This window comes from Conger conger, chromosome 16, assembly GCF_963514075.1.
Source record: "Conger conger chromosome 16, fConCon1.1, whole genome shotgun sequence".
NCBI lineage: Eukaryota > Metazoa > Chordata > Actinopteri > Anguilliformes > Congridae > Conger > Conger conger.
In genome coordinates this window covers 16,745,782-16,768,164 of record NC_083775.1, presented here as the reverse complement: position 1 = coordinate 16,768,164, position 22,383 = coordinate 16,745,782, and the positions used below count along the sequence as shown (strand labels likewise).

Below are 22,383 nucleotides of genomic sequence, written 5' to 3'. Positions count from 1 at the left end.
ACGCACAGCATTTCTTTTTCCAAGTTTTGTTTTTGAAAATCTGAGAATTTGTTTTTCTGTCTCCTCACAGCATTCACACGTTCAGTTCACCTTTCTAGATGTCTTTCCAAGAGTATTTTGCCGCCCCCCAAAAGAGGTCCTTGAATTGGAAATGCAGATCAGAGATGGCCCTTCCAAGGTGTATGAAGACCCACTTATGGATGACCAGGAGTTTAGAAGTGAAGCCTACCAAAGACCGTACCAGTACCTAACAAGATCCTACAATGGCACCAGTCTGGACAATTTCAAGTACAATGGTGTTGAGGGGACTCATATGCAGTGCTTGCAGATGCTTTTTGTGTACTGTGGCATTATGGATCCTTCATGGGCAGAGCTAAGGAATTTTGTCTGGTTCCTCAACCTGCAGCTGCGAGACTGTGAGACATCTGTTTTCTGCCAAATGGATTTTGTTGGGGACACACTGCATGGTTTCAAGAACTTTGTGGTGGACTTCATGATTCTGATGGCTAAGGATTTTGCCACACCCTCCCTCAGCATCTCTGACCAGAGCCCAGGGAGGCAACAGGTGGACCTGGCTGGGGCCACTGAAGCTGACCTGGCCCCCTTCCGTCTCAGGAAGCGGTGGGAATCTGAGCCGCACCCATACATTTTCTTCAATGATGACCATGTATCCATGACTTTTATTGGCTTCCACCTGAAGGTGAATCAGCAGAACGGTGTTGATGCCATCGATCCCTTAAGGAAGACTGTGATCAAGCAAAACGTCATGAGCCAGGAGCTGTATGAGGGACTCAAGCTGCAGAAGGTCCCCTTCAACATTGACTTTGACCAACTCCCAAGGGGTGAGAAGATTGAGCGCCTCTGCAATGTTCTTGGCATTCAATGGCCTTTTGATCCTGATGAAACCTATGAGCTAACAACTGACAACATGCTTAAGATGCTGGCGATCCACATGCGATTTCGTTGTGGCATCCCTGTCATCATCATGGGGGAGACTGGCTGTGGGAAAACCAGGCTCGTCAAGTTTCTGTGCGAAATGCGGAGGAGCGGGGTCCCCACAGAAAACATGAAACTTGTCAAAGTCCATGGCGGGACCACCTCAGACATGATCTACACCAAAGTCAGGGAGGCTGATGATATAGCCTTGTCTAACAAGCAGGAATATGGCTTTGATTCTATCCTCTTCTTTGACGAGGCCAACACCACAGAGGCTGTGAGCAGCATCAAGGAAGTCCTCTGCGATGGCACTGTGAAAGGAGAACCCTTTACCCATAACACTGGGCTGCAGATAATCGCTGCTTGCAATCCGTACAGGAAGCACTCGGACAAGATGATCGAAAGGCTGGAGTCTGCTGGATTGGGGTACAAAGTTAGAGCCGAAAAAACTGATGACAAACTGGGATCCATTCCCCTTCGCCAGCTGGTGTACAGAGTCCAGGCCCTACCTCCGAGTATGATCCCACTGGTGTGGGATTTTGGGCAGCTCAACGACTGCACAGAAAAACTGTACATCCAACAAATAGTCCAAAGGATGGTGGAGATGAATGCAATCAGCACACGGTACATTCAGATGATTACCAACGTCTTGTCCTCCTCGCAAGAATACATGAGGACAAGAAAGGATGAATGTAGCTTTGTGAGTCTGCGAGACGTGGAACGCTGCATGCAAGTTTTTGTTTGGTTCTACAAAAACCATAAGATGCTACTAAACGAGCTTAGGATGTTTCTCGGAGACCAAGAAAGTTGGAGAACCCAAACTGAGCGTGATCCTGTTGTGTGGTCCCTTGTGATGGCTGTGGGGGTGTGCTACCATGCCTGTTTGGAAAATAAGGACAAATACCGGAAGAATATCTGTAAGCACCTTGACACACACACACCTCTGAAAGTTTCACAGGAAATTTTGCTCATGCAGGACCTCCTTCTCAGTGGCTTTCCCCTCGGGGATACTATTGCTAGGAACAATGCGTTGAAAGAGAATGTGTTCATGATGGTGATCTGCATTGAGTTACGAATCCCCCTTTTCTTAGTGGGGAAACCTGGGAGCTCAAAATCCCTGTCTAAGACACTTGTAGCAGATGCCATGCAGGGTCAGGCTGCGCATTCAGAGCTGTTCAAGAAACTGAAGCAGATCCACCTGGTTTCCTTCCAGTGCAGCCCTCACTCCACTCCAGAAGGAATCATCAACACCTTCAAGCAGTGTGCCCGTTTCCAGGAGGGTAAAAATCTGAGGGAGTACATCTCTGTGGTAGTGCTGGATGAGATTGGCCTAGCAGAAGACTCCCCCAAAATGCCCCTCAAAACTCTTCACCCCTTGCTGGAGGAAGGCTGCATCGATGATGAGCCGCTGCCCCACAAAAAAGTTGGGTTTATTGGCATTTCAAACTGGGCTTTAGACCCGGCTAAGATGAATAGGGGCATTTTTGTGTCCCGCGGTGACCCAGATGAGAAGGAGCTAATTGAAAGCGCAAAAGGCATATGTTCCTCTGACAGGATGGTCTCAGAGAAGGTACGAAGCTACTTCCAGCCTTTTGCCAGGGCCTATCTGAATGTCTGCCGGAATCAGGGGAAAGGTTTTTTTGGGCTGCGGGATTACTACAGTCTGATAAAGATGGTGTTTGCCATCGCCAAGGTCTCTACCTATGAACCGAGTCCAGAACGTTTAGTGGAAGCAGTGCTGAGGAACTTCAGCGGCAAGGATAATGTGGATGCAGTCAAGGTCTTCATCTCCAGGCTGGGTATTCGCCCAGACATGGAGAGCGTCAGCGCCATTGAGCTGGTGAGACAGAACATCTCTGCCATCGGCCAGGATGACGAGTGCCGGTATCTCCTTGTTCTGACAAAAAACTATGCTGCTCTCCAGATTCTCCAGCAGACATTTTTCTCTGACCAGCGCCAGCCTGAGATCATCTTTGGCTCCAGCTTTCCCAAGGATCAGGAGTACACCCAGATCTGCCGCAACATCAACCGGGTGAAGATCTGCATGGAGACAGGCCAGACCATTGTGCTTCTGAACCTGCAGAATCTTTACGAAAGCCTTTATGATGCTCTCAATCAGTACTATGTCTGTCTTGGTGGCCAGAAATATGTGGACTTAGGACTGGGAACCCATCGCGTCAAGTGCAGGGTGCACAAGGACTTCAGGCTCATTGTCATTGAGGAGAAAGAAGTGGTCTACAAGCAGTTCCCCATCCCACTCATCAACCGACTGGAGAAACACTACCTGGACATCAACACTGTTCTCAAGAGTGACCAAAAAGGACTCGTTGGAGAACTAGAGAAGTGGGTGGGACAGTTTGTGACCCTCCGTGGCCAGCACCACACAGCACATACGTACCTCCCTCCTGATGTCTTCATTGGCTACCACTCAGACACCTGTGCCTCAGTGGTCCTACAGGTGACCGAGAGGCTAAAGGAGGAGTCCGAGGTGTCTGACTTCCCTCGACGCGTCCTGGAAGAGGCTAAGCTGATCCTTCTGGGCTGCGCCACCCCAGATTCAGTGGTGCGTCTGGACTGCACTGCCCTCCCCACGGGGGAGACTGAGCAGCTGGCTCATGTGTACTTTGAGCAGCAGAAGCACAGCTCCCTGGCGGACTTCATCATCTCTCACACCCAGCAAGAGGAGTGGTGCCCTGCATCTTTTACTGAGGTAACAAAGCTTCAGACTGTGAGGAGTAGAGTAGATGCACCACGCCTTGCAGTCAAACTACACAATGGAAATGCCTGTACTGGCATTACTCATGCACAAGTGTTTTCATACAAATGCCTTTTGAACACATTATGTTTCCATGTTTTTTCAGGTGACAACATTCTCAAGACTTTTGACAGCATCAGATACAGGGCTTCTCCAGGATGTGGCCTCAAACATTGAGCTTCTTTCCCTGCAACAGTTTGACACCGAGCACTCTTTCCTCAAAAAGATAAGGTCTGTTGATGATGATGGTGTTTCCCATGTTTGTGATTTTATTTTTTGATGCTTTTGAGCTTTCACCTTTCATTGGTTGATAATAGTTGATCTACTGTGCCCTGGTGAAGGTTAATAGAGATATTTGAATTATCTCTATGTTTTTAGGCATTTCCTTGATTTACCATCTGGATACAGAATACTCCTTATTCAAACAGACTTCAATGAAGGCTCCCAGAGTGCACACCTCATTGCTTCTGCAAAGTAAGTGCTGTCTTGGATCAGAATTTGTATTCTTTCCCTATATTTCTATACAAACTGTTATGTGTGTGACTCTTGACTTGTGGTGAGGCTGTGTAGCATATTGGTTAGGGAAATCTAAGGCTGTATGATCAGTTCACAGGTGAGGCAATACCTTTGCACCCTTAACCTGAATTTCTTCAGTGAAATATCTGTATGAAGGGATTTCATGCAGAAGAATGCATGTTTAAGTTCTTCACCAATTAGTGCTAAATTCCTGAAGTGTAATGTAAACTTGCCTGTCTTTTTTCTCTCCCCCCTTCCAGATATTCTGCAATGAATGAAATAAATAAATCAAGAAATGAAGAAATGAGAGGGAAAGTATTTGTGTACTTTATCACAAAGCTTCCAAGAATGGAGGGAGGGACTTCTTATGTTGGATTTCATGGAGGTTAGATGCAACACAACATTTCCCACACCTCCTGAGGACAAATAATTAAGCATGTATTTTTTAGTTGAGATATCTCTCCTTCATCTGGCAATAATGAGAAGAATGATTACTTACATTTTCCTAGTAGCTGACAGCATTGCACCATCAGGTTGTGCCTAAACCTCAGCCTCCAAGAGTATATAGCACCCATCTGGGATACTTTTGTGTCAGAATGTTCACTGTAGATAATTTACAAAAACAGTTGTTTCCTTTTGAACATGCAGACACCTTAGAAATGGGTGTAATAAGCTATACCCCTTAAATACCTTCTCCTTCCTGAGTATAGGCCCGTGGAAGTCGGTCCACATTGATGACCTCCGAAGGTCCAAGGACATCGTCTCAGACATCAAAGCCTTGAGAGGTTTAACTATAAGTGAGCTCTTTGAGGACAAGGTGGAGGAACATGAAGGTATTTTTTTTTCATGATCACTGACTGGGGTTGTTCAGTTGCTTTATGCAAACTAACAATGGTTATTGGACTGGTGACTTGCTGAGGACTGAAGCTAGCGAGATCATTTAAACATTATGGTTTTATGATAGTTATTTATTAGATGTATTCATAAAATTGTGTCTTTTCTGAATTTATTTTATTTCCACAGCAATGGAAGAGGAGGACATGTACACAGCAACAGAAGAGCAGGACATGGAACATTCAAAACACACAGTGAGTTCCTGGTGGTGGTGTTTGTTCTTTTAAATTTCTCTTGTTTTGCTTCAGTCTGACATCCTGCATAGCATTTCTGTATTGTGAGTATTAATATTCATTTTTATGTAAAATCAGTATGTAGTGGAACCCAATATCTTGGCAGATACTGTTGTTATTGGCAGATTTCTTATTTACAATTATTGCTGTAAATAAGCATTTCTTTCAGAGTTAAACTGATGTTCTCTACTTCTGTGCATCACTCTGGATGAGAACATCTGTAAAGTGATTGTAAAGTAGTGTAATGTAGTGTAATTGCATTATATATCAAGTAGGTACACATTCCCATAGCTCCTGCTGTTCATGTCAGGCCCTAACATCTTTGACCGCCAGCCGTGTCATTTGATGAGTCTTCCTTTCTGTAGCATGAAACAACTTTCTTGTGCTCTCTCCCTGCAGGATGGTGGGGAGGCAATGCTAGACACTACAGCACTGGTGCGGAGCTGCGTGCAGAGTGCAGTGGGCATGCTCAGAGACCAGGGCGAGGGCGGAGCCCGCAGCACCAGGAGGGTGGAAATCCTTCTGTCGCTATTGGCCGACAGTGGGGAGCTGAAAGGTACCCCCGCCCCCGTACTTACATGATTGCTTTTGAATAGGGCTGGGCGATATGGCCAACATATCACATCATGATGTCTTTCTTCTCATTGATAGTGTCATGGTATTTAATAATAATACATGGTATTTAATAATAACATAATTTTTCTAATTATTATTTCATAATGATAAGTATATCATTATAATTCAAATTACATTCATTATAATTAAATAATAAAACAGCAATAATAATTATAATAATATCATACCAAGTGTTGATATAACATCCACCATGTGAATTCAGTGTCAGAACTGTAGTCAAGACCAAGATCCAGACCAAGACCTATAATATTTTACAATTATAGTCACCACAATGAGGCAAAATGGTGAAACATTTCATTTGAACCCTTTTAGATCAATATTGTTTATTGTCACACCCAATGGTGCTGTTTTAATGAAGGGCTTCTCTAACCTGCAAAAAGTCAGAGTGATCAGATCAGTGTCATTCAGTAATGGAGTACTACACTACCCTGGGAGCGCTTGGGCATGCATTAGACGCACTGAGAGCTAATAAAGGAATGCACCCTACACATATTGTGCTATGTGAGTTGGCGTAGCATTAGATCAAACACATATTGGATTGTTGGTAATGGAGTCTTTTGTTAGTCGAGTCACATATAATCAAAATATGAGACCAAATTTTGTTTCAGTAAACATCCGGTTTAAATTTTATTTCTCTGCCTCTGTCTCCGTTAAAAGTTTAAAAATACCAAATTATTCCTCTAAGAACATGTCCATTGTTAATTACATAGTCGAAGCAATGATCTTAAATTATTACCAAATGAATGCAACATGTGCCATGGCTGTAATAAGCATTAAAATAATAAATTCCGCAAAACTATAGCTACTATTAGCTAGGGTACATATGCAGGAATGTCAACACCAAATATTTGTCTTCATTATACAGCTTACCTGGGTAAAGCTGCATTACTCCAACTAGTGGTAGTTTTCAATCATGTTATGTTTCACACAATTCTTCATATTGTGCATGCAACAAAATGTTTTTGTGGATCTTGGTCTGGAACAAACTGCAACTTCACTACATTTTGTGCTAGTATACAGAGTGCTTTCATCTGAAGCCATGGCCAAAGCGTTAATTAGCCTGGGAATGTTCTGAGTTGGTAATCTGAAGGCCTTTAATGAGATCTTTAATGAGATCTTTAATCTTTACCCGTTGTGCAGCTGCATTTCTGACTGCCTTAAAGAGACGCCTCCACACCCTGTTGGTGACCAACGATGGCAAAGCCTCACCTAAGAACTGGGTGATCATCGAGGCGTCCAATATCGATGCCCTGCAGGAGGGTGGGACCTTCAGGTAAGTCGGGGGGGTTCTTTTCCCTGCACCTGGGTGGAAGAGGACAGGGCTAGGCAGTCATTTGTACCTGCCTTTGATGCATGTGCACGACATCCTCCACGGGCAAGTGCTAAATTCTGTTGCACTTGTGTTCTTGCAGACACGCCCTGTGGAAACGTATTCAGGCTGTTGTCACCCCCCTCCTGGCTCAGCTCGTCGCTGTTGCCGACTGCGACTACAACCTGGACCTCCTGCTGGACTGCAACTCGGCGGAGCCAGTAAGGAAGCTTTGGCTGGACATCTTCAGCGATGAGAAGCTACTGGAAGTTCCCTTCGCAGCCGTGGACCGCAAGTAAGTGTGAAGGGGGTTTCAGGGGAGGGTGCTGATTGGCTGCTCCCTAGGGTTCATGAAATAAGCCGTTCAGGCTCTCAAATTTTGGGGTTGTGATCTGCTTTGTCCCAATGTCTCTTGTACAAAAGAGACATACATTGTTAAATATATTTCTTCACTAAAATGACACTGTTCAGATTTTGGTGTTTTCTTTAGTTATTATGTATATACAGTCAGGTCCATAAATATTGGGACATCGACACAATTCTCATCTTTTTGGCTCTATACACCACCACAATGGATTCGAAATGAAACGAACAAGATGTGCTTTAACTGCAGACTTTCAGCTTTAATTTGAGGGTATTCACATCCAAATCAGGTGAACGGTGTAGGAATTACAACAGTTTGTATATGTGCCTCCCACTTTTTAAGGGACCAAAAGTAATGGGACAATTGGCTGCTCAGCTGTTCCATGGCCAGGTGTGTGTTATTCCATCATTATCTCATTTACAAGGAGCAGATAAAAGGTCTAGAGTTCATTTCAAGTGTGCTATTTGCATTTGGAATCTGTTGCTGTAAACTCTCAATATGAGATCCAAAGAGCTGTCACTATCAGTGAAGCAAGCCATCATTAGGCTGAAAAATCAAATCACCTGACCTGAATCCGATTGAACATACATTTCACTTGCTGAAGACAAAACTGAAGGGAAAATGCCCCAAGAACAAGCAGGAACTGAAGACAGTTGCAGTAGAGGCCTGGCAGAGCATCACCAGGGATGAAACCCAGCGTCTGGTGATGTCTATGCGTTCCAGACGTCAGGCTGTAATTGACTGCAAAGGATTTGCAACCAAGTATTAAAAAGTGAAAGTTTGATTTATGATTGTTAGTTTGTCCCATTACTTTTGGTCCCTTAAAAAGTGGGAGGTATGTATATATTTGTATATATATGTATTTATATATATATATATATATATATATGACTTTAGCATTTCGTTGTAAATGTGAAATGAATCCATCAGACAGAATGGTAAAATGATGAGCTGATGTCCGCAGCTCCGAGTCGAAGACCATCCTGGTGCAGAGCTGCATCACGGCCCACCTGGGCAGCGGCTGCAGCTTGCCTTTCAGCTGGAGGGTCCGAGACATCCTAGAGGAGCTCTTGGTTCACGCGCAGCAGAATGAAGGTGAATTTTGTCACATTATATGCAGTTCCTTCTGGCTAAAAGATAAGTTCACTGAAAAAGAACTTGGTCATTATCATATATAATAATATTAAACAAACCTTGCTGTTGCAGTTCAGTTCACTGCAGTTGCACACAAACTAAAGGCTGAGTTTGGCCGGCTCACATGGAGCGGAATAATAGGCTCACCGCTCCAAGGGAGGGGTTAGGACTCAGCAGGGGGAGGCTCGCCGCAAACAACAACAGTGCCCCAATCGCCTTGTCTCCAACCGATCGCAGTTAGAGACGATGCGGCTTAGAGGCGATGCGGATTGGAGATGGCGTGTCGCTCCATTCGTGCTGCCTGGGGAAGTGGTTGAATGCATGCGGTGGTATAGATAGGGAAATTTGGAGAAAAAGGGAAAAATCTGGGGAAAAAAGGTACAGTTACCCGCAAAAAGTATGGAAATGATATACAGTATACTTAAGACATTTTGATTTGAGATCAAAATGACAATCAGATTTTTCTCATGGTAATTACATTCATAGCTGTAATTGTTACTTGTGTGCCCCCATCCCCATCTGCCCTTATTGTTTAAAAGAGAAAACGCCATTGACCAGCAATGTCTTGTGGTGGAATTGAGACAAACAAATGGGAAGTGGTGTAGCCTAGCGTAGCGTCAGGTTTGCGGTGGGAAGACCTTGAATCTTTAACAGTGCGACTCTTTTTCGGAAGGCCACACACTACAGCAGTTTGAGGAGTTCTTCAGGGACACTCCCCTGGGCCGGTACATGGCAGAGGCTGGAGAAGAGACACAGAGAGAGTTTTTCCAGCGCTATCTTCAGGATTTCGTGTCCATGACCATGAAAGTGACCTCAGTGGAGGAGCTCCAGGTACAGCCTTGCAGCCCGGGTATTTGAAATCTGTCCACTGATAAGATTTTATAAAATGTGGGATAGTGATGGTTACCATAAGACTTTAGATGAAATGTATTTTGATTGTGTCTCTCAAGTCAACCCTTGCATGCATTTAAAATGAATAATGTACTGTTTGCCCAAAAGCTTCTGTCTACTGCCTTGACCTGCTGCGTCAACGAATTGAGGATCCGTCAGGATGTGGTGGGGGATGAGGTCATCTCTTTGCCCTGGGTTCATGCGGCACACCAGGAGTTTAAGAACCGTCTGCAGAACCTGTCCAGGATGGTTGCCATGGAGCCCAAGGTGACTCTGGCCCTACAGGGTCTGGAGAGCTCCAGGGAGGGTCCTGAAATGGTGAGCACGGTTCAAATTGCTTCTCAATGAGGAGGGCATTTTTTTTCCTTAAAACAGGCTAAATATGCATCCATGCGTGTAGTCGTGCAGAGTAGTGGTTCCTCCCAGGTGCAGTTGTAACAGAGTATTGGTTCTTCCCAGATGCAGTTGTAAAAGAGTAGTAGTTCCTCCCAAGTGCAGTCGTAACAGAGAACTTGTCCCCTGGTGCAGTTGTAAGACAGTACTCATCCACAGGTGCTGGATGTGTTTGCGGCCCTGGCCTGTGTGGAGCAGTTGGAGCCCACCGGGCTGGACGCGGACAGGCATCAGCTAGCCTGGCTACGGCAGGTGAAGAGGTTGCAGGTGCCCATTGAGCTGGTCTGCTCAGAGGAGAGCTGCAGGCGCTACAGCGAGAGGAGCCGGGAGTGGGCGCGCACCGTCCGGTGAGCAACAACTTACTCCATTGGTTTACTCCAGTTTAACTCCATTCAGCATTTTCTAGACACTATTACAGTATAGAGGGTGACAGTGTAATGTTTAGGGAACTGGGCTTGTAATCTAAAGGTTTCAGAATCGATCTCCTGGTGGGACACTGCTCTTGTTCCCTTGAGGGAGGTACTTTACTTTACTTGGCCCAGTATGTGTCCACCTGTATAATTATAAAAATCCAAAAAGCTGTGCAGGTCACTCTGGATAAGAGCTTCTGTTTAATGCCTGCAAAAACATAGTGGTGACTTTGTGTTGATTTGACAGCAGGTTATCAATCCGCATTTCGCAGGTTGAGCTCCCCATAGTCAAAGGACAAGGTTTGCATTTGTATTGTACAGTTTAAGCACTCTTATCCTAAACAAATTACACAGCTAACATTGCTTATATATGGCACAGTCCATTTACACTGCTGGATGTTTGTGGAACTGATGAAGTGATCTCTCTCCTCTGTCTCCATCTCTCCATGGTCCTCCTGCAGGAAGAAGTGGAGCCGAATCTTCTCCATCTCTCTATTTGTGGAGCACATGCTGGTCGGCATCAAGAGCGAGAAGCTCTGCCAACTGCTGTTCAGGCACACTGCGGGAATAAAACGGGTGAGAGCACGGTCACATCGCAACCAGCCATGCAGGTCAAACATAAACATGAAGGAATGCTTCACGCGTAAAGAATATAACACGCTAAATGTTACGTTATTCTTCAAGTTTTTATTTTAAGCCAATGTTCTTGTGGTCCAACTGTGGTGTGTTGTTTGAAGTAAAGTAGCCTGGGGTATCCTGTAGCCTAGTGGTTAAGGTACATGACTGGGACTCGGAAGGTTGGTGATTCATGCCCCAGTGTAGCAACGATAAAATTTGCACAGCTGTTGGACCCTTGAGCAATGTCCTTAACCCTGCATTGCTCCAGTTGCGGATTGTCCCCTGCTTAGTCTAATCAATTATAAGTCGCTTTGGATGAAAGTCCTAGCCCTCTTTACAAAAGTCCACTGTATCCTTCATAAAGGCGGAGGTTATGTGACTTATTTATTCTTCCTACTTCCCCATTTTCCAAAGGTTCTGGAGGCAAACTCGGACCTGAAAATGGAACCGCCCTTCCTGGCGGTCATCGAGATCCTCAAGGCCTGCAAGGATGGAGTGAATGACATGATCTTCAAGTGAGGAGCTTTGAACAACAGGGAACCTACCTTGTGCCTATCAGTGTTTTCGGAAAACACTAGCATTAAGAATTTGGTCTATTTATAGCTGCAGGTGGAGGGAGTAAACTGGTTTCTTTGCATACCACATACCTGCACATATGTGTGTACGCACACATTCAAGATTTGTGTTCTGGTTCTTTCTGGTCTGGAAATATTGTTAGTCAGGACTGCCGCTGTTACGCCTATAAATCCAGTTAAATCATTTTTGTTTTCTAAAGGTGTAATTCTATCTGCCAAATGAATATAATGTACATGTGTGCATATGTGTTCGTGCGTTTGTCCAGGTTTGGTCGCCAGCCATGTCCTGTGTGCATGGGCGACCCGCAGGACCCCATAAACCTTCCCTGTGATCACATATACTGCCTGGCCTGCATCAGACAGTGGCTGGTCCCAGGTCAGATGTACTGCCCTCTCTGCAAACAGGAGGTCCCTGATGACTATCGACTGACTGCGTCTGAGGACATAAGGTAGGCCTCAGCTGTGCCCTCCGGTGGACGTCACTCATATGACACCCCTGGCATTAGATTCCCCACTACCGGATGTTCACACTTGCAGGGAATTAAGTGTGATATTTTACGAATGGTGTGTTGGGATTGTTATGTCGTATTTGAATATTGGTGATTTGCAAATCGAGGCCTTTTCTTTGTGCACTAATTGTAAGTTGCTCTGGATAAGAGCGCCACCTCTTAATGTTTATGAATGAAGTTTGCAGCACCACAGACAGGCTGAGGTCCGAATTGTGTGAATCGGGTCTTGCGTTTTGTGAAATTCCCTTTGGTTAAGGTGTCTCAGCTCTCGCTCACTTTTCTTGCGTTTCTCCCGCCGTTCCTCTCGGCTCTTTGGCAGGCGCCGCATTGCCGTGTACGCCCAGTTCAGAAACCGCTGCAATGGCTTCTTCATCGACCTGGTCTCCACCGTCTGCTTCAAGGACGACGCCCCTCCTTCCCGTGAGGTCATCCGGCGCCTGCTGTCCTTCCTCATGGTGGTGGTGGATCCTATTCCCATCATCAGAGGTGACCCTCCCCAAAATATCTGCCCTGCCCATCCTCCTGGCTGCTTAGGCTTATATACTGCTTATACAGTGGTGTGAAAAAGTGTTTGCCCCCTTCCTGATTTCTTTTTTTTTTTTTTTTTTTTTTTTTTTGCATGTTTGTCACACTTCAATGTTTCAGATCATCAAACAAATTTAAATATTATTCAAAGACAACACAAGTAAACACAAAATGCAGTTTTTAAATGAAGGTTTTTATCCAAACTTACATGGCCCTGTGTGAAAAAGTGATTGCCCCCCCTGCTAAAACATAACTTAACTGTGGTTTATCGAACCTGAGTTCAATTTCTCTAGCCACACCCAGGCCTGATTACTGCCACACCTGTTCTCAATCAAGAAATCACTTAAGTAGGACCTGCCTGACAAAGTGAAGTAGACCAAATGATCCTCAAAAGCTAGACATCATGCCGAGATCTAAAGAAATTCAGGAACAAATGAGAAAGAAAGTTATTGACATCTATCAGTCTGGAAAAGGTTATAAAGCCATTTCTAAAGCTTTGGGACTCCAGCGAACCACAGTGAGAGCCATTATCCACAAATGGCGAAAACATGGAACAGTGGTGAACCTTCCCAGGAGTGGCCGGCCGACCAAAATTACCCCAAGAGCGCAGCGACGACTCATCCAAGAGGTCACAAAAGACCCCACAACAACATCCAAAGAACTGCAGACCTCACTTGCCTCAGTTAAGGTCAGTGTTCATGACTCCACCATAAGAAAGAGACTGGGGAAAAAATGGCCTGCATGGCAGAGTTCCAAGACGAAAACCACTGCTGAGCAAAAAGAACATTAAGGCTGGTCTCAATTTTGCCAGAAAACATCTTGATGATCCCCAAGACTTTTGGGAAAATACTCTGTGATCTGACGAGACAAATGTTGAACTTTTTGGAAGGTGTGTGTCCCATTACATCTGGCGTAAAAGTAACACCGCATTTCAGAAAAAGAACATCATACCAACAGTAAAATATGGTGGTGGTAGTGTGATGGTCTGGGGCTGTTTTGCTGCCTCAGGACCTGGAAGACTTGCTGTGATAAATGGAACCATGAATTCTGCTGTCTACCAAAAAATCCTGAAGGAGAATGTCCGGCCATCTGTTTGTGACCTCAAGCTGAAACAAACTTGGGTTCTGCAGCAGGAAAATGATCCAAAACACACCAGCAAGTCCACCTCTGAATGGCTGAAGAAAAACAAAATGAGGACTTTGGAGTGACCTAGTCAAAGTTCTGACCTGAATCCTATTGAGATGCTGTGGCATGACCTTCAAAAGGAGGTTCATGCTCGAAAACCCTCCAATGTGGCTGAATTACAACAATTCTGCAAAGATGAGTGGGCAAAAATTCCTCCACAGCGCTGTAAGAGACTCATTGCAAGTTATCGCAAACGCTTGATTGCAGTTGTTGCTGCTAAGGGTGGCCCAACCAGTTATTAGGTTTAGGGGGCAATCACTTTTTCACGCAGGGCCATGTAGGTTTGGATTTTTTTTCTCCCATAATAATAAAAACCTTCATTTAAAAACTGCATTTTGTGTTTACTTGTGTTGTTTTTGACTAATATTTAAATTTGTTTGATCTGAAACATTTAAGTGTGACAAACATGCAAAAAAAAAAAAAAAAAAAAAAAATCAGGAAGGGGGCAAACATTTTTTCACACCACTGTATACTTAGTGGGTTTTTAGCTGCATCCGCATGTATTTTGCCCAATATAAATGTGTACATTGTAGATTAAGTGCCGTAGTGATGCTGGCATTATTATTTGTTTCAATCACAGAGTCGGGTTTCTAAGCCACTATTGCATTTTGTGTGCTTGCGTGTGTGCATGCGCCTGCACGTGTGTGTGTGTATGCTGTAGTGAGACTGAAACTTTGACAGGGCTTGCGTGTGTGTATTTCTGTCAGTGTGTTTTAGTTCATGCTTGTGCTTTTCCAGCTATATTTACTCACCCTTGTTTTCTCCGGCACAAGCTCGTAATCCGGTGTACACCAAAACTCTGTCTCCATTTGACGACTCGATGGACAAAAATCCTGTGGTCCGGTCAGTCATTCTTAAGCTGCTGTTGAAGTACAGGTGAGCATGTTCCCTTTGTGGTCAAAGACACAAAGTTGAAAGTTGTGGTCAAGTCTTGATGTTCCTGAATGCTCCTAACATTGAACATTAATGTATAACATTGAACATTGAGAATTTTGTGTGGGTTTTTAAATTTTACTTTTGGTTTATTCCTTTGTTTAGTCTTCTCCAATATTGCTGTTTCTCTAAAATAAATCTGGTTTATATTTATGTCTTCAAGCTTTGCTGACGTGAAAGGCTACCTGCAGCAGCACTTGTTTGAAGTGGAACAGAGCAAAATCCTGGATGGAGGGGACAAGAGTGAACTTTACTCCCTGTTCATAAATTGTCTGGAGGTAGGCCGCATTCTGTACATTTTCACAATTTGTACTTGTGTAATTGTGCCAACAAGACCTTGAAGTGTCCACGCAGCTGTGTCCGGTTGGCGTGGATTGCAGCATGAATATGCTCGGTGCTGAGGAACTAGTGCGACCACACGTTGACCGAACGCAGGTCTGTGCAGCGTTGACCGGGTGACGGCACATTGAGCGCGCTCCCGTCTCGCCCCCTGCGCAGGACTCCATGTTGGAGAGGACGCAGTGCCACACGGTCGCAGAGAGAACGGCCTGCCTGCAGGACGAGAGGAACTTCCTGCAGGACTTCCTGCACTCGGGCGGCGGTGTGGCGCGTCCCGCTGACATAGATCACCTGCAGCAGATAGCCCGGGTTCGCCTGTGCCTGGACATGGCCTCACAGCTGCTGGCAGACTCGCTGACCAACCCAGGTGACCACGGTGTTACATTACATTACATTATTGGCATTGGGCAGACGCTCTTATCCAGAGCGACGTACAGTTGATTAGACTAAGCAGGAGACAATCCTCCCCTGGAGCAATGCAGGGTTAAGGGCCTTGCTCAAGGGCCCAACGGCTTTGCGGATCTTATTGTGGCTACACCGGGATTAGAACCACCGACCTTGCGTGTCCCAGTCATTTACCTTAACCACTAAGGTACCTAACCGCCCTTGTGTTCACAGCCTCTCTGTTATGGTGTAGCCAGGGGTGGATTATGTAGCCGGGATTCACTGAAAAACGGGATGCCAAATCACACCCCATGTCCAAGATTTTTTTAACAATTCAGATAAATTATATTTATATTTATAAATGGCTGCCTAAATACTGCTATCTCTATTCTGTTTTAAACACTAAGGCTTGATTCATCCAAGATATTCATCCTAAAGCACGCTCTTGTTAATGGATAAATATAGTCAGGTTTTTGTTCAAGGTTCCCCTTCTCTTTACGTGACAAGTTTGGGTATGTGGCTTGTGGCGTTCAGGAGCAAATGAAGGTGCTCAGAAGGGGATCCTGGCATTCCTGGGCAGTGTTGCGAACCTGTGTGTGCAGAGCAAGAATGACTGGTACCGGATCTACCTGATCCGCAAGGTGTGCAGTCTACAGGGCGTGGAGTTCGTCCAGAAGCTCCAGACCATGGCCAAGTTCAAATGGTTGTTTCCCGAGGAGATCCTTCAGGTGAGTCCAGCTTCCACACGTACCCCTGATCACATAGTGCGCTGGAAGTGGGGGGGGTGTCCTATTCACCTTTAGAAAGCTATACAATCACTATGCGGGACTGTGAGTTAGGCCATTTGTATGTGAGCTACGTCAGCCATTGAACTACATCTCCCATCAGCAGCTCTGTGAATAGGCAGTAACCAGTGAACTACATTTCCCATCAGCACCTCTGTGAAGAGGCAGACTTGTTTTGCCTGCCTGACTTGACTTACCATGCACACTTGGCTCACACTGAAAGTACCAGGCAGTAAAACATGGCAGGAATGCGATGGGCTCCTGAATTAAAGGTTTTTTCCTTCCTCTTTGCCCTGTGTCAGGATCAGGAAAGCGGACAGATGGACCGCTTCCTCGTGTGGGGAGAGGACTATCGGGCCATACGCGAAGCTGTTGCCAAAGCAACAATGAAAGGCGGAACGGAAGGGATAGAGGAGGCGTGTGAGGTACCTGTACCCTCCTCCACTGCCACTGCCCTTTCCCCTGCAGGAGGCTCCTCTTGAATTCCCGCAGCTTTATTGTAGAGTCAATTCATGTTTTTCTGTGTGTGCGTAGCGGTGTAGAGGTACGCCAGCTATGAAGACTGTGCTCCTGCTTCTGGCACTCTTCAGGGAAGTGACCACGCTCTACAGAACAACCAACGTCAGGCTCCACCCACAACCACAGGTACTGCTGCATGCTGCAAAAGGGTTCCGTTAAAGTGTCCCCTTATACATTACTTTTTGTCATTTAGGAGATACATTTTTTACAGTTTGTACTGCTGAGTATTTTACTACAGCATTTCAAGTTAACTACCTTGATCAAGAGAAAAATTGGCAGCATTCCACCTGGGAATCGAACCACAGCCTTTGAGTTATGAGCCCAGTCCCTGACCAGTACTCTACACTGCCACCCTACTGCCTTCCATCTCTGCCCAGGCTTATCCCTGAAGACGCTGAGTCACTCCCTGTTCTTCCTCCTCCTCACAGTTACTCCATGCCCTGGAGGAGTTCATCCAGAGCTCCAGGGTGCTGGGCGGGCCGGAGGTGCGGGTGTTTGCCCAGGCCCTGGTGCACAACCGGCTGGGTGCGCTGACAGTTGGGGCCAACAGGCCGGCGGTGGAGCACGCCCTCGTTGAGCTCACCATCCACCTGGCTGCCGTGCTGATGTGTGGGAACCAGGGGCGGCTGGTCCCTCTCAGACTGCTGGCCCTGTCCCCCGCACGCATGGAGGTAGGCTGGCACCCTTCCTCCTCTGCCCCGAACCACAGGCTGGTACACAATAAACTACCATTCTCCTTCTCACCCTCTCCGCCAACTCACAGGTACACAATAAACAACCATTCTCCGTTTCACCCTCTCCTCCAACTCGCAGGTACACAATAAAGAACCATTCTCCTTCTCACACTCTCCTCCAACTCACAGGTACACAATAAACAACCATTCTCCTTCTCACACTCTCCTCCATCTCACAGGTACACAATAAACAACCATTCTCCTTTTCACCCGTTCCCCCAAACCACAGGTAGGTACACCCCCCCATTTAACAAGCAGTTTGGCAATCTGCCAAATGTGTGCATGCATGCGAGAGCGACTCAATTTCTTGACTTTACAGGAAGCGCCCTGCCGGATTTTTCTGTTACTGGAAGGCCTTCGGGGGGAGAGGGGGAGGAGCCTTACACACATTATGAACTGCACTCACTCCAAGCCTGTGGCATTACTGAGCCTTTGCTGACGGAGATCAGAGCTCGGTTAATGAAACATTAGCCAAGCGACTGCCGCTATTCCAAGTGCTCCACGACCTCACTGTCCTCTGGTCAAACGAAACACTGTCCTATACAGGCAGGAGTTTAATTCTGCTGGGATTCAGTCGAACAATTTTCTAAGGAAAAGAGCATTTTGGATTTGAAGAATCACAAGAAGAAAAGTTCCTGCTCTTCTATAAACCTGTGAGTTTTCTGTCCTGGTTCACGGTGTATGTGTGCTTTCACCCTGCAGGCGGCCTTCCTACCCACAATGCCTGAGGACATGCTCGCCGTGGCTCGCTCGGCATTGGGAAACCTCACGTGGTACTGTAAGTGCTGTTCAGTCTGTTTGTGGGAGGGTGGAATATGACAGCCATTTTAATCATGACAGTGGAGAAAAGCTGCATAGGTGCACTGTGATTTGCTGTTCCTGTGATGACAGTGGCCGGCGCTGTGTTCTCATTGGTTTGTGTGTATTCTGTTCTCTGCAGATTGTCCGAATGGTCACCCCTGCTCTGTGGGAGAGGTGAGCGGGTTAATTTGATGATGGTTTTAGTGCTTTCTGCATGAGAATAATCCCTTTGCCCTCTCTTCCATATCGTGCCTCTCTCTACCATCTCTCTTTCTCTCTCTCCCTGTCTTTCTCAAGTATAATATGCATATTATATAGAAGAAAATGAAGGAAAACAAATACATGGCCAAACTTCCAGACTTGGCCTATCTACCTTGTGTACTGGACATTCACTCACTGAGCACTTTATTAGGTAGACCTGTACGCCAGCTTGTTAATACAAAATTTAATCAATCATGCCAATCATGTGACAACGACTAAATGCACAAAAGCATGCAAATCTCGTAAGGTTCAGGTGATCAAAGCTGACAGGAAGGTGAGAGTAACGCAAATAAGCATTCCCTACAACAGTGGTATGCAGAAGAGCATCTCTGAACACTCTTTCTATATCTCTCTCCCGCTCTCTCCATCTCTGTCTCCACAGTGTGGTCAGCCAATGCAGACCGGACGGTGTCTGGAATGTAATTTTCTGATTGGGGGAAGTAACCATCGGCCTGTTCACGGTTTCAATCGGGCTGATGTCCAGTAAGTGAGGGTCCACTGCATCCCTGCTGAAGTGACGCTCTGTCTCCTCCTTGTCTTTTGCAGTTGGTTATTTTGCACTGGCCTTCCTCATCTATGACTTCTATGCCTTGTGTTTTTACACAGTATTCATTGCATATAGATATTGTGTTTGTATTGTTCACAACCAGGATGTGGGAATGCTACCTTTACTGTACTCCTGTGAAAAGCAGCCATTAAATTACATAATATTACATTAAATTACATTACAGGCATTTGGCAGATGCTTTTATCCAGAGCTTATGCAATGAGAATGCAATTGCATAAAGCAGGGTTTAGAGAAACAGCAACCCTAGATGTGGGAGTTAAACACTCGGACCACAGATGTGAAAACCAAGGATCACCTCTGGTACCATGCTTCACGTACAGTGCATGCCGTGAATGGTGGGCTAGTATGCCATCTGAAGGGCAACAATAAATTAAACATACAAATTTGTATTTGTGGTAAAGCACATTGGAATTCAAAATATGGGTAAAAGAACTCAAACGAGAGCTCGTGCCAGGTCTCCGTGGTTTGACACCAACCGTAAATCTACCCCGAGGCATTGAACCTAATGGCTCCAATCCACATGCTTTTATGTAGCTAAAGAACGTTTATTGTGCTGAACTGCTTTTGTTTGCTTCAACACTGAACATCAGGGGCCTGTTCCACAAAGCAGGATTAATGAGTTAGCCAGATAACTACAAAAAATAAAACCAGGAACAGCTCATTCAGTCCATGTTCCTCATTGGAGCAGGGTCCCGGTTTTAGTCAGTGCACTTATCCTGCTGACTCCACGATCCTGCTTTGTGAAACAGCTCTTCCCTTTAGCTCGGAAGGTGTGTCGTTGTTTTCAGAGTGCCTGTCTGTGCCCGGCTGACTGGGAAGTACGACACGCAATGCGTGTGACGTCGTGCGAATTTGTCACCAAACAGGGGCGACCGCACCAGGAGAGGTCACTTCTTGGGCGACCCAAGCAGGAGAGACTTGCCGGACATGCTGGACACCAAGAGCATGTCCCCTGCCCCCTTCACCCTGGTCAGGCTGCTCACACACATGACCATGCTCATTGGAGCGTCTACACACCCACAGGTACCCCCCCTCCCTGCCTGCAGCTCTTATTCTACAGCCTCCCAGTCATTTAGTACCTTCTGTTCAGTGTGCTCTACAGCCTCCCAGTCATTTAGTACCTTCTGTTCAGTGTGCTCTACAGCCTCCCAGTCATTTAGTACCTTCTGTTCAGTGTGCCCGCTTCAGTTTGGGAAAGGACAAATGCGAATTCAATCAGATAATTTACCTGTTAATCAATTTTTACATTTTGATAAATGTAGACTCTGACCTTGTGGCTATGGGAATTGCGCTTAGATTGTTGTTTTAATATTTACCTGAAGATTTTGTTGTTACTTTGGCATTTTTTGATTCATTATTTTTTTGTGAAGCATTTTATGAAATTGCTCCATAAATTAACACATTTATATGAATGTAATAATTATAGTTTTGGATATAGTGGCTTACCTTACATTAGCATTGTTGCCTCTTCCCTCTCTGTTTCTCAGGTTATAGCTCGGATAATCAGTCCCACCGTGGCGGACCCAGGCCCCTTCCTGATTGGTCACCTGCAGAAGGACATGGAGCAGCTGGGCCGTATGCTGGGGAAGGGCACTGACGACGCGGTCAGCGTGGTCCACCTGACCGTCTGCAACCTGCTGGACCTCAACCTGCCCGTGCAGTGTAAGAGAGCAGCGGGCTTCTGTGGTCTCCCAAAGAGCACATCCTGTTCCTGGAGATTTACCTCCCAAACAAAGCACACCTCATTCAACAGCTAGAGGTCTTGTTGAGCTGTTAATTGTTAAAATCGGGTGTGAAATTAAAATTAGGGTTTAAATGAAAAACCTTACAAGACAGTATAGCTCCAGCAACAGGGTTGGGCTGCCCTGCACTAAAGGCAATTGGCCATTTGGGTGTTGTGTAAAGGTTAGGGAACTGGCTTTGTAATCTAAAGATTACAGGTTTCATTTCTGGGTAGGACACTGCCATTGTACACTTGAGGTACAAGATACTTAACCTGAATTGCTTCACTGTACAGTATGTCAAACTGTATAAAAACTCTGGGTTAGAGTGCCTGATAAATGCTTGCAATATAATGTTATGTAGTGAGTTTGAATCTTTGTTTCTCCAAATGAATAGTAATAATGTTTTAAACAGGATTGTATAATGGTTAGATGAACACTCATATTGCATCAGGGAGCTCCATGTATAGAACATGCTAATGCTAAAATGAATGTTATGTTTCACTCTGCTTCGCAGGGCCTGTTCCCTACGACGAAGTCCTCTCCACCAAAGAGGCGAGGAATGCCTGGGAGATGAGCGTCGCGTCTGACATCATCGTCCCTCAGCTGAAGGTGAGGGTGGGGCGGCCGTTCCCCATTCACGCCTGCCGCTCCTCCAGCGGAAGTGTTGCCTTTTGTACCGGAGTCCATTTTGTAACGTTCTTGAATCGTGAAACTGATTCAGTCACAGAGAATCAGGTTTCTGAGCATATTCCCCGCAGGGGCTACTTTACTTTACTAAGAGGGTGAATTTCTGATCCACGTTCCATGCCCTACCTCTCCCTCCCTTGCATCTCCCCCATCACTCCTCCCTCCTCACTTGCCCTGCCCGACCCCCCTCTTCCTCCCCGCAGACCCTGGAGCGCCGGCTGAAGGAGGCGAGCGCCCTGATCAGGACGGACTCGCGCGTCTCCTCCAGTCCCGTGATGAGGGTGGTGTTCGGGGACCCGCGCCTCACCCTGCCAGGCCTGCCCCGGGACAGCCTGGTGCACTGCGGGGCGGTGTGGAGCTGCAGAGAGAGGGCCTCCCTGCACAGCCTGGCCCACGTGGTGGAGCAGAACGACGGGCGCGACGCCCTCCCGGTGCTCTGGAGGTTCCTGCAGAAGGTGAGACACCGAGCCAAGGCCCACCTCCTCCTTGTTGGGACTCTTTGCCTGGGAATCTGACCTGGAGTCTGACCTCCGCTCCCGGTTGCAGGAGCCGGAGCTGAGGCTGGTGAGGTTCCTCCCAGAAATCCTGGCTCTGCAGAAGAATTTGGTGAAGAAGTTCCAGAACGCCACAGACTTTTCCGCCAGGACCATACGGGAATTCATCCAGGGCCTGGAAGCAGGTAGAGGTCACTGTTCTTACCAATCCCTTTAAAACACACATTTGTTTGTTTATTCCTTTCTGTAATTATCAAGGTGACTGCTTTTA

The 22,383-nt window shown here is 46.1% G+C and overlaps 1 protein-coding gene across 1 annotated transcript in view; it reads left to right on the top strand.

Annotated features, from left to right (window-relative positions):
* rnf213a (ring finger protein 213a) overlaps positions 1-22,383 on the top strand; it is a 52,954-nt gene that overhangs the window by 23,010 nt on the left and 7,561 nt on the right. The window contains exons 29-60 of the mRNA XM_061223162.1: positions 71-3,646; positions 3,798-3,922; positions 4,070-4,165; positions 4,468-4,592; positions 4,918-5,040; positions 5,231-5,295; positions 5,734-5,890; positions 7,111-7,243; positions 7,383-7,574; positions 8,608-8,738; positions 9,451-9,608; positions 9,777-9,986; positions 10,221-10,408; positions 10,933-11,047; positions 11,504-11,604; positions 11,931-12,113; positions 12,493-12,659; positions 14,657-14,759; positions 14,980-15,094; positions 15,315-15,522; positions 16,074-16,267; positions 16,627-16,749; positions 16,859-16,969; positions 17,272-17,514; positions 18,280-18,355; positions 18,518-18,552; positions 19,022-19,122; positions 20,074-20,230; positions 20,695-20,869; positions 21,446-21,540; positions 21,822-22,073; positions 22,165-22,297. Coding sequence (XP_061079146.1) covers positions 71-3,646; positions 3,798-3,922; positions 4,070-4,165; positions 4,468-4,592; positions 4,918-5,040; positions 5,231-5,295; positions 5,734-5,890; positions 7,111-7,243; positions 7,383-7,574; positions 8,608-8,738; positions 9,451-9,608; positions 9,777-9,986; positions 10,221-10,408; positions 10,933-11,047; positions 11,504-11,604; positions 11,931-12,113; positions 12,493-12,659; positions 14,657-14,759; positions 14,980-15,094; positions 15,315-15,522; positions 16,074-16,267; positions 16,627-16,749; positions 16,859-16,969; positions 17,272-17,514; positions 18,280-18,355; positions 18,518-18,552; positions 19,022-19,122; positions 20,074-20,230; positions 20,695-20,869; positions 21,446-21,540; positions 21,822-22,073; positions 22,165-22,297 — 7,966 coding nt within the window. The remainder of the gene's footprint in view (positions 1-70; positions 3,647-3,797; positions 3,923-4,069; positions 4,166-4,467; positions 4,593-4,917; positions 5,041-5,230; positions 5,296-5,733; positions 5,891-7,110; positions 7,244-7,382; positions 7,575-8,607; positions 8,739-9,450; positions 9,609-9,776; positions 9,987-10,220; positions 10,409-10,932; positions 11,048-11,503; positions 11,605-11,930; positions 12,114-12,492; positions 12,660-14,656; positions 14,760-14,979; positions 15,095-15,314; positions 15,523-16,073; positions 16,268-16,626; positions 16,750-16,858; positions 16,970-17,271; positions 17,515-18,279; positions 18,356-18,517; positions 18,553-19,021; positions 19,123-20,073; positions 20,231-20,694; positions 20,870-21,445; positions 21,541-21,821; positions 22,074-22,164; positions 22,298-22,383) is intronic.